The 12,861-nt window shown below is 32.6% G+C and overlaps 1 protein-coding gene across 1 annotated transcript; it reads left to right on the forward strand.

Annotated features, from left to right (window-relative positions):
* Positions 1–199: 199 nt before the first annotated feature.
* LOC132754759 (uncharacterized) lies at positions 200–10,230 on the forward strand (the record flags this gene model as incomplete). Its single annotated transcript, XM_060745449.1, has 5 exons — positions 200–279; positions 627–743; positions 3,418–3,504; positions 9,648–9,773; positions 10,216–10,230. Coding segments are annotated over 5 exons (425 nt in total), but the record flags the coding sequence as incomplete, so codon positions are not given.
* Positions 10,231–12,861: the final 2,631 nt, after the last annotated feature.

The following is a 12,861-nucleotide window of genomic DNA, read 5'->3' on the forward strand; positions in this document are numbered from 1 at the left end:
ACTGTTCAATCAGAAAAACCCGCCCCTCAGGTACCTCCCCTCCCGGGCATGCGACAGATATTCTAATCTGAATCGCAGGATATGACAGAAATTATTAGGAAAAATCCATTTTTGCAGAGTTTTTATTGTACTATAACAAATTTTGTTATATAATTTGTTACTTAGAGGGATTATATATTTAAGATTATTTTATTTATAGATGTAGCAGAGGCTGCCGCTGCCCCACCTGTCTCCAAGGTTGCTATGGAAACAACAGAACATGAATTACCTTATGATAAGGTAAATGGGTTATACACAATCATATAATTTTAGCACATTGTTATCTGGCTAGTTTTTCATTTTAGAACATTTTGCTCATTTTGTCAAGCTTGTAGCTTATAGCACTGTTGCCAAATATTTTATTTTGTTTGATTTGTTTCATAGTGAAATTCATTACACAGTTTCCTTGCTAAGGGCAAGTTGTGAATTCCAAAGTCCTCTGTATATATTTTAGTTATAATATAAACTTAACTTTAAAAATTATAGATATTGAAACCTCGTATATTTAGATTTTAACAATATCATATATACAGAAGTGTTCGGAACATAGATTATACCATAAAATCATTAGCTATGCCATTTAACAGGAAAATATGGTGGCTAAATTTGTACCGGATTCTTCACCTGAGCTTGTTCACAGACAACCGGAAGCACCAAGGGAAAATGATGAGGTAACGGAAATTCTAGCAGTTAAATTTCGGAAGGTAATCTAGCAAGATGTCCTGTATAGAATTGCTGTGATAATATGTAACCCAACAACTAGCAAGCTCTGCATGATGTGTGATATATATTTATATAAGAAAATATTAGTGTGCCGTGAAATAGTGAGATGATATAATCATCACCATAATGTCTTCATCCATGACAACATGGCTCAAACTCTCCATATCCCAATCTTAATGTTTAACATAATTATATTATCATCTCTTCCAATTATTGGATGAACTCATTGTTAATTGTTGTGTTACAGCGATTGTGAGATACCAATCTCATTGTTCAGCGCTGTGTCACAGAGATTCTGATATATCTATCTCATTTTTTTCTGCTATGTCACAGAGATTGTGAGATAACTATCTCATTGTCCACTGCTGTGTCACAGATATTTTGTAGACAAAACTGTGAACTTTTTAGCTCACCTGAGCTTGCTCAGGGTGAGCTTTTAGGATCGGTGAATGTCCGTCGTCCGTCGTCCGTCGTCCGTCGTCCGTCCGGCCGTCCACAATTACTTGTGAACACTCTAGCGGTCGCATTTTTGCCTCAATCATCATCAAACTTGGTCAGGATGCTTATCTAGTTGAAAGCTCGGATGAGTTCGAACATGGGTCATCTCGGATGAAAAACTAGGTCACAAGAGCTAAAAATAGATAAACCTTGTGAACACTCTAGAGGTCACATTTTTGACCCAATCATCATCAAACTTGGTCAGGATGTTTGTCTAGGTGATAGCTTGGATGAGTTCGAACATGGGTCATCTCGGATGAAAAAGTAGGTCACAGGAGCTATAAATAGAAAAACCTTGTGAACACTCTAGTGGTCACATTTTTGAACCAATCATCATCAAACTTGGTCAGAATGCTTGTCTAGTCAATTGCTTGGATGAGTTTCGAACATGGGTCATCTCTGATGAAAAACTAGGTCACAGGAGCTAAAAATAGAAAAAACCTTGTGAACACTCTAGTGGTCACATTTTTGACCCAATCATCATCAAACTTTGTCAGGATGCTTGTTTAGATAATAGCTCGGATGAGTTCGAATATGGGTCATCTCGGATGAAAAACTAGGTCACCGGAGCTATAAATAGAAAAAACCTTGTGAACACTCTAGTGGTCACATTTTTGCATCAATCATCATCAAACTTGGTCAGGATGCTTTATCTAGTTGATAGCTTGGATGAGTTCGAACATGGGTCATCTCGGATGAAAAAGTAGGTCACCAGAGCTAAAAATAGAAAAACCTTGTTAACACTTTAGCGGTCACATTTTTGCATCAATCATCATCAAACTTGATCAAAGATGCTTGTCTAGGTGATAGCTCGGATGAGTTCGAACATGGGTCATCTCGGATGAAAAACTAGGTCACAGGAGCTAAAAATAGAAAAACCTTGTTTAACACTCTAGTGGTCACAATTTTGACTCAATTGTCATCAAACTTGGTCAGGAAACTTGTCTAGGTCATTTGCTGGGAATAAATCGAACATGGGACATTTCGGATGAAAAACTAGGTCACAGGAGCTAAAAATAGAAAAAATCTTGTTAACACTCTAGTGGCTACTGTTGTGATCCAAATATTCTGTTAATTGGTCTGAAAGTTTGTTTTGATGAAATTTCTAAGTCAAGATCGAACATGGGTCATCTTGGATGAAAAACTAGGTCACACCGCCCAAATATGGAAAAAACCTTGTTAACATTCTATTGGTCACATTTTCGACTCAATTTATCATCAAACTTGGTCAGGATGTTTGTCTAGGTAATTGCTTGGATGAGTTCGAAATCGCATGTGAAACTAGGTCACCGGAGCTAAAAATAGAAAAATCTTGTTAACACTCTAGTTGCTACTGTTTTGATCCAAGTATCCTGGAAATTGGTCTGAAAGTTTGTTTTGATGATTTCTAGGTCAAGTTTGAATATGTGTCACCTGGGTAAAAAACTAGGTCGCACTGCTCAAATATGGATAATCCTTGTTAACACTGTAGTGGTCACATTTTTGACTCACCTGTCATGAGACTTGGTCAGAATGCTTGTCTAGGTAATTGTTTGGATGAGTTTGATAATTCAGGTGAGCGATCTAGGGCCATCATGGCCCTCTTGTTTGTTTTCAGATCCATATGTAATTGTCTTCCAAGTCTTTTCCAAATTATATAAAATGACATTTAAGTTCCATTATTTAAAATTTTGCTTCTTCCATAATAGTTTAACATCTTTGTCACTAAATAAAACTGGATTTCATAACCTGATTATGCTCAACTAATCATCATTTATATTAAAACACTGTATCAAAATTTTTCTTATGTTTAACTTTATGAGAACATTTCTTTTTTTTCTAGATTTTTATGCTTATTTTGATAGTTTAAACTAGTGGTTGAAATTATATTTAATTCATTTTTATGTTCAAAATAAGTTTTATCAATTTTCTTTTTTTCAAAATTAACTTAGAAAATTGTTTCTTCATATCCTTTTAGAAAGTTCTTTATCTAAATATTAGTACTCATAGAAAATTTCGTCACTGATTTTTTTTTGTTCACAGAAATAAATCTTCATTGAACTATCCTTCACCAAAAATAATTCCCCTGCTCCCTATAGACAAATCTTGCACATGTTATACTGTGTTTTATTTATGCACACTTATTTTCTGAGTTGATAACTGTTTCTTCACAACTAGGAGGAGATCGATGAGGAAACTTTAGCTCTACGTGCTGCGTCCCCGCCTAAAGCCATCATTGATCAACGTACTCTAGAGGCTTATAAGGTAAATAATGCAAGAATTTCATCATGTTATATATTTCTACTCTCACGGAGTCACTCAAATTATTGCTAGAAGAAGTTACCTGTTATTATGCCAGTCTCATTAAAAAGGGAGAGTATTCTGATACTTTTAGTTATCCCGTTGAACAACGGAAGTTATTCCCCTTGAACATAGGAATATATTTTGAAAAAATCATTTTTTTTCTCACTAAACAAGATAACTTACCCTGTTAAGGAAGACCAAAAGGAAGATAAGATATTTTTCGTAAGCAAAAGGAATTGACCCTGTAAAAATTATTCATATGGAGCAAGAGAAATTTTCATGTTAATCTTAGTTACCGCCATTGGACAAGGTAGGTAACCCTTTGGAAATTTGTTATACACAAAAAATAAAAAGAGTTTTTTATAAACCTATTCAAATTTTACATGAGATTTTATCCTTTTAGAAATCAGTTATTTTCAGTAAACAAGGGAAGTTTATCTGTTCACCTTTGCTATTGTCATTGAACAAGGGAAGTTATCAAAACTTTTTTTTGTTTCCTTTGTATTGCTGGGAACTTTCATTGAACAAGGCAGGCTACTTTAGTTATTTGTATTGAGAGAAGTAACTCTTTCACTTGAGCAAGGGAGGTTATCCATATTATCTTAATTATTGCTATTGAACAAGGAAAGTAACTCTTTCACTTGAGCAAGGGAGGTTATTCATATTATCTTAGTTACTTCTATTGAACAAGGTCAGTAACTCACATGCGCAAGGGAAGTTTATCCATATTATCTTAGTTATTTCTATTGAACAAGTAAAATTATTGTTCTTTTCGAACAAGTCCGAAACAATTGAATGTTAATTGGTCATTCTTGCATAGCAGACTGGCGTTTCCGTGAGTTTTACACATGCCGGAAATTTCATCTGGCATGGGGGGTGCCAGATGAGTCGCGTGCGAAACAACAACGTCATTTTTAGCGCACTTTATGAATGAACCGCGTTAAAATGACGTCATTTTAGAAGGGGAAATATGTGCTTAGGATGACGTCATTTCGCCGTTGTTATTTTAAGTGTAAGTTCATACGCTATTGTAAGAAAATAGTTATGATGAAATGACTTTAATTTCCATGAACATATATCATATTGAGGTAAACCATTTTAAATATGAAATAATATGGCAGAATATGCAAGAAAAAATATCTTTCATATGTTTGCGGTTCGGATCGGAATATCGGGAACCCGCCCATGGGCGGTAACTCAGCAAGCCTCGTTACCGCCCAATGGGCGATCCCCTCGGGACGGATATTCCGGTCCGAACCGCAACATATGACAGATATTATTATTCTAAGTTATCATTATTCAAGATGAGATTAAACCATGATTAAATTATTTTAGTATTAATATGTTTTAGCATATATATTTATAGAATTATAGAATTATATTCCAGACATTACTATGGTAAATGGTATAGCCAGCCAACTTTATGAATATATGGATTTTATTTAATTTATATCTGTATATACAGCTTTACTGTTTGTATGGTCTGGAAAAAACAACAGCATAGTTCCAGATTCTGTTACATAAGCACTTTACAAATATTAAACATTTAATTTTCATTCCACAAAATTCTTCGTGAGCAAATTCTTCGTGAGCACTTGTTTATGTGTATAATACAAAGTGCCATATTTAAACTAAAGTCTAACATTTATTTTATGGTCAAGTTACTTAGAGCCTTTTAAAATATTATTTTTTTAGGGCCTGTAGTATACAGCCACATAACTTTACATTAAAGAGCCCGTTTTTTACAACTTATATTATTATTTCCAAGTTATCTCCCCTTATACATTTAAACAAATAGGCATGCTTAATGTTATTCAAGTAAATCAGATACATTTTCTAGTACAAATATTTTCTTTTACTAAATATTCTTTCTTTCAATAATCATCCTAAGTTATAGCAGTAACTTCATCATCCATTTTTACAAGTTTTTCTGTTGTCTTTTTTATAAATACACTAAGTAAAGTGACATTACGCTCACATTTTCACTGTCAAGATGAGTTGAATTAGTTATATATTTCAAGACGTTCACTATTATATTTGGTGACTGACTGATATTTTATCATTCATAAGGAAAAATGTTAAGGATAAAATATAAAAACTACCTTAATTATAAAAAGACTGTCCCACTCTTTTTCAAAATGAAATGTTACCGATACATTTCGAAAGCTATTTATAGATATTTCCGTGGGTCACATGGATTATTGATTATTTTTGCATAGTTAAAAGATAAAATTGAACATAATTATAGCAAAATGTAAAGTTATTTTGATTTCACTGTATCTGCATGGACATAATGTCACTTTGATAAGCTTAATATAACATAGTTGGTTACTTTATTGTTTTATTTCAAAATAAGTAGCAACTGTTCATAATTTTATATTATTTCATTATTTTTCTTATTATTATTTTGTATGAATATATTCAAATTAGAATAAATAGGCAATTATTGTTGTTTATTGCCATGATTATATTATTCAGATACTTGGATATTTTAAGTATCGTGAACTATCACCCACCATACTCAGGTCTTGTGTACCAGCAGATGAACTGTGATACAATGTACACAATAAACCACAGTGACCATGCTCATTAAAATCAGATCATTGTTTTCACTCCAAGACTCTACCTAGAGAAGGGTAGTGGAGGGAATCAAAGGGTAGTGGAGGGAATCAAAGGGTAGTGGAGGGAATCAAAGGGTAGTGGAGGGAATCAAAGGGTAGTGGAGGGAATCAAAGGGTAGTGGAGGGAATCAAAGGGTAGTGGAGGGAATCAAAGGGTAGTGGAGGGAATCAAAGGGTAGTGGAGGGAATCAAAGGGTAGTGTGGGGGGGGGGGAATAGTAGTAGGGTATCATTTAGGACATGATTTTAATGAGACTGCATAAAATGCTCATTTGTTCAGTAAACAATGGCAAGGAATGTTTTGTATATCCCTTCACTGGCTGAATTTATGTGTCAGATTTTCCCCTGATTTAAATTTGGAATAAACTTTTCAATGTTTTAAGGGATTTCAATATGAATATACAAGAAGGAGCCATCAGATGTATAGAGCCTGGTTAGACTACACGGTTGTGCAGACTGGCCTGGCTGTATACCGATGGTAAAGGCTGGTCAGTTTGGGTTCAAGCCTGTTTAATGTAGCAGTTAAATATACACCAGTGATTAACCCATAATTAATTTAATCATCATTATTATCAATTCATTTTCCAATGATTATCAATCATAGGCCAAAAGACCAAATGGTAATGTAACAAAGGATTGGTTGGTTTTGTTGCCATGGTAAACAAAATGCCAGCTTCACATTGTTGTTTTTCTTTACAAACACAGTTTTTCATGAGTTTTGTGCTTCCATTTTGACATGTGTTTTTTGCACTACCATTGCATGCAAACATATTCAAGCCCTACCATTATTCATACATTTTAACCACCATTGCAATATAATCTTAATATATTATATAACAGCGAGTAGACGATTGATGTTACTAACAAGGTGAGACGCTCATAGAAATTTTTAATTGAAGAATAACTACTGTCAGCATAAACTATATTTCAAAATTAAACTGATAAAGACCTTGCAGACGTAAGATAAAAAAAATTAATTTTGTTTTTAGAACATCTTATCACTATCTTCTAGCATATTATAAATATAAAATTATATATATTGTTTGTTGCATGTAAATCAAATATATATTTCAAAGAGTAACAGCAAGAATATTATCCGAGCATACCACAAGTGAAAATATAAGAGCTGGTGTTCATGAGTGAAATATAATTTTATCTTACATACAAAACAAACAAATTCTATTATTTCATGCTTTGGATGGTCTTAAGCATTTTACTGATTTTGCCGCCATAACGCATGCACTCTATCATATGTCATCAAATTTATGACGCACAATTCTGTTAAAAAAATATATCTGTAAACTTTAACGAATAACGTTACATTTTTAAGATGATACGTGCAAATCTTCATGTGCTTCTTGTAATGAAGCAAATTTTACTCACAACGGCGTGTATTTCTGACAATATTTCCACTTATTTAAGTTATTAAGTTCTTTTCATCTGAATTCAGATAATAGTCCGGCTACTGTGAAAATTATATTATATAATTTCACCATGAAGTTATAAGATATAATGTCAATGTCCACTGAAAAGCATGTAATAAAGTGTTTAATCAATATTTTGGTGGAGTGAAAACTGATTTAACTCTAAATCTGCAGTGGGGCAATAGATTGTATTAGAATAAACCATGCAGACCATGACAGCCGGTGATTATAAGTCCGTCTGATTGTTTCACTTCCCCTATTCATCCATACATATTTATGAACTTGAAAATGAGAATGTTTTGTCAACAAACCATTTAAGATATTGTTGGGAGGTAAAAATTCAACAATCATGTAAACTTCAAAGTTTTCTTTTATTTGGATATTTTATTCTACAAAATTAAATAAAGTCAGAGACTGTCATATGTACCATTCGAGAAACCTTTAAAAAAAGATCACATATAACAGAAGTCTCTAAAACATTTTATTGAAAAATTGAAATTTAAAATATATATATAATCGTCTAATGATGTGCTATATGATAATAGCGAATTAAACTTACGTTCATGAGAAATGATACAATAGTAAATATATTAATAAATAGTACTAGATGTTTGAAATATTAAGTTATTAATGCTTTTTTACTACTCAATGGGACCATATTGTTAGCAAAAACTGTTTCACATTTTACATTTCATCAGAATTATGATTATTTTTAAAATTTAAGTGAAACTTGATTAAAACATCAGATATAACCTGAAATAAGAACTAATGTAAAGTCTGGAAAATTACCATATAGTGAGTTAAGTCATGTTGATATTACCATACAGAACCAACCACTCAAGTCTCATGCCGTCAAATATTGCTAAGTTAAAGAAATTTCGTATGGCCAATCAACAGATTTTCACAAATTGAACAAGAACATTTTCCTACAATCTATTACCTTACAGCACCATCATCGTTTTTTTTCTAAAACACAAGTTTTAATGGATTGTAGTATTTTTGGCATGTATTTAAAAAGATAAGATTTCTTTCTCTATTTAATGCCATCTTTTTTACTTTACAATTCACCTTAACTTATGAAGTATAATCATAAAGAAATAAACATTTTCAAAAGTTATAACTACGAGTTAACTACAGTTTTTTCTTCAACTATTAAAATTGACCCGGACTACAATGTCATAACCTTTTACTCACCGAGCTGCTAAGGAGTTTTAGATCTTAATGTCCCCCTCTTCCACATTGTTTGAACACTCTAGTGTCACATGTTGCCTCAATCATCATCAAACTTTTACAGGATGCTGTCTAGTATTGGGCTCGATGAGGTTTAAACATGTCATCTCAAATGAAAAACTAGTCACAGACTAAAAAATATGTTAAAATCTTGCTAAACTCTCTAGACTCTATTGTTAGCCACAATCTGGAATTGGTCTGCAAGTGTTCTTTGATATTCTGTTCCAAGTTCGAATATGGTCACCTGATCAAATACTACACACCCCCAAATATGAAAATCATTGTAAACACTCTAGTGTTCATTGACTCAATTGTCCATCAAACTGGTCCAGGAGTTTGTTAAAGTAATTCTCTGATTATTTGATGTCAGTGTGAGCGATCAAGGGCCACCTTCCCTGTTGTCATTAAAGATTTACTGAATTCAAGAATATAATCAGTTCTCAATTTATGCTATTCAAAGAATCATAATCCTGATTTTAATGGCTAAATGAGTTACAACAACCATATAATTATCCTATTCTTAAATAATAAATGCAACAATTGTCTTACTAAAAATTAATGAAAGCTGTAACAAAAGCAATCTTATGTAACTTCAAATATATGACTTTATGAATAAAGAATTTCATTGCCCTTAGAGAAGAAATATAACCAATATAACAATTCCAGCACTTTATTATTGTAATACATGTGTACACTTAAAACATAAACATTATAAAGGGATAGGGAAGGCATGATATTTTTCAGCATGTTATGTATATAATATATTTTGACTAAATTATTTACCATTGTTGTGTTACCATGGTTACAAATGACTGTTTTTGTACATTTAGGAGTTGGAGGAGGAGAATGAGCATATCAATCAGGATTTGAAAAAATTAACAGCGGAACATAAACGTCTCCAGGAGTCATATGATTCCCTGAAAAAACAACTTTCTACACCAGCACCACCTCCTGTTGTAAGTTTTTATTTTAACCCTTTAACCCTAAACTTGTGTAATGGATTTGCCCTGCTTTGAATTTGGAACAGTCCATTTAAAGTTTAAAGGATTACAATATCTAAATACAAAATTTGTTTGTTAAATTTAAATTACATTACTATCTTCCTTTCTCACCAAAGAGTATTTAGGTTACAAAGAACATGAGACACATTTTGAGTGAGTGACCACTTAAACGTATTTCTTGCGTAATGTAAACAGTTCTGATAAGGTATTTCCTACCATATATAGCATATCATGAAATCTAAATTCACCATACAAAATTGCAAATTCAGGCTCCTTCCTTCTTCAACACTAACACTTTTTCCCAATCAGAATTGGGGTTTTTTTTGCCGTTTTGCTTAACATGAGGCTTACGTTCTCGCTGAGCCCACTTTCGTACATCTTTGTTACTGTTTGACAGATGTACTGGATGTAGGTCTTGTGTAATAACTCAGGTACAAAATTTCAATTCATTGGCTGCATAATAAATTTGATTGCACAAATTGGCCCAAAAATGAAAGGCGTTGCAACACTTTTCACTCTAATTGGCCACTAAAATGGCATAAAACTCGACTATCAATTAATATCAAGTATATTTGCATATTATGTACTGCACAGTTTACAAATATATGTATACCAATTGACTTATGAAAGAGTTTCAAATTTTATGATTTAAGGACCTCATTGGATTTTCTTTAAGAATAAAATTGTTCACTTAACATGCAGCACTATCTAACAATGAGATTGTGATATACAAATACTTAGGAAAAATGATAATGTTTTCGTTCTTTCTTTCATTTTCATTTTGTTCATTCTTTCATGAGATATACATATATTATATCTGACATGTATCGAAGAAAGTACAGAGATGAAAATAGTGTCAACCTAAATCACAGCTGACAGAGGAACAAGATAAAAATGTCCGACTTATAGATAAAATGAAGAAATTGAAGAAAAAATTTAAAGTTCCTGTGAGTATAGATTGTAGCTTTTATAATATACTTAAAAATGAAATATTGAGAAATATTGATGAAATAAAATGCATATTTTCATTATCTGTATTTTCACTGTAAAAATTTATTTTTCTCTGCAGTGAAACATATTTTCCATATTTTCGCTTGTATCTTGCTTGATAACTTTCTTTTTAATTCAGCCAATTCACAAATTGTGAAAGTAACCAAAACGAAGCAATTTGCACATTACAAATAGCTCTCACAACCCACATAAATTACCAAAATGAGGTCAAAATATAAAATACAGTCTAACTTGCCCATGCGACCACGTGTATTAAGCGACTTTTGTCTTAAACGACCACTTTAAATTCCCCCCGATCATTTTCTCTTTATATCTTTAATGTATTAAGCAACTTTTGCTCAACGCGACCAGCGACCGCTAATTAGTCACCTAATTGACATCAAACTTTTTCATTAAACGACCACTTTTACCTGTCAAGTAATTGTGGTGTTTTTAGAGAACGCCACCGTCGTTATGTCACAAGTGTCAGCAATCAAAACACAACAATAAACGTGTGAAAAACTCTATTTCCCATAACCATTTTAGCGTATGCAAATGAAGTTAAGTTATACGCGTGACGTGTATTATCCAATAATATCGGATAAACAATGCAACGCTCCGCCCATACTGAGATGGTGTATACGCTTCGCTTGTTGACATTTAGACTGCATTGAATTGACCTTGAACTTGATTAGACATTAAATTAATCGTAACAAATAGATGTAGTTTGTTTATTTCAAATGAAAAAATGCACAACAGAAAACATGCTTCACTAATAGGGTTTTCGTGTTGGAGACAAGAAAAACAACGGAGAAGATTAAAAAATTCTGGAAAAAATGTCAAACATGTACGTAATGGATCAAAACTGTTTTGTCAATAAATATCAGAACGTTATTTTTACATTTGCATCCGTTTAGAATTATCGGAGCGTACTTATTATTCAACATTTATATAAAAAAAAATGAAGTTGAAAAACAATCCCATCGAATAAAAAAGATGTCATTTATAAATTTTGACTTTTATATCATGCTGACTGTCTTAAGAGACCGTTTCATTAAGCGACCGTTTTTGGTGTTTCCCTTGCCCGGTCGCTTAATACACGTTTGACTGTAATAGCCTTTACTGCATTTGTAACACAGTAGAAATATGGTTATAAATACTGAAAAATAAGTCATTAATCGCACATAACATGTAAACTATTTCTTACATTTTGAATCATTTTACTTTTCCAAAACTCTTAGTCCGTTTTTCTCACGTTTGATTTTATGGAAATATTTTGGCTCATTTGGAGGCATACAGCTTTAAATATTGTTGTAAATTTATAAAGGTGTTTATACAATTGTAAAAAGCTCATGGCAGCTTATTCTGTATTGGTTATTAAGCCATGTTATGTCCCTCCTTCTCAAGGAAATGAGAGGTACCATTTATATTGCTTCATACGTCAGTTGGTCACTTGGTTTGGTCTGTCGTTGTGTGGGTCAGTCCTGATTCCCCTAAATTAAAACAATGAAATTCTGGAAGTTACGTATGTTTATACAGGAGGAACATGGTGAAGAATCCGGAGGAGGACAGCTGGAATTGATAGCGCGATTATGATGAACTTATCAAGGTATGAAAATATCTTACAGATTATAATATAATTTACTGCCATGTTTTTAACGTCACTTTTCATGAATAATCGTGGACGTTTATATAGTTTTATAAACATGACCCTGCTGTCGAATTTTTATGCAAAAATTTCATGTTTTTCTCTAAAAAAGGATGCAATTTGTTATAAAATTCCTGACAGGTTATATGACCGTATATAAATGGCTGTCAGTATTAACCACATCTGGTTGCTTGGTTTATATTTCCAAGACAACCACTTATATAGGGCCAGTAAACATGTCAAAAAAATCTTCATAACTAATATTATATTTTGTATGCGCTATATTGAGATGATCTCACCAAAGTTTATCAGGGGCCTATATGGCTGAGTGGTTAATTCATTTTCTATATAAATTCCTTGCCCTTGACCTTTGTCGTTTTAAATCCTGTCAGGATTTTTTGATTT

The sequence above is a fragment of the Ruditapes philippinarum genome, unplaced genomic scaffold (genome assembly GCF_026571515.1).
Source record: "Ruditapes philippinarum isolate M1 unplaced genomic scaffold, ASM2657151v2 ctg1308_1_1_1_1, whole genome shotgun sequence".
In the NCBI taxonomy this organism is placed as follows: Eukaryota; Metazoa; Mollusca; class Bivalvia; order Venerida; family Veneridae; genus Ruditapes; species Ruditapes philippinarum.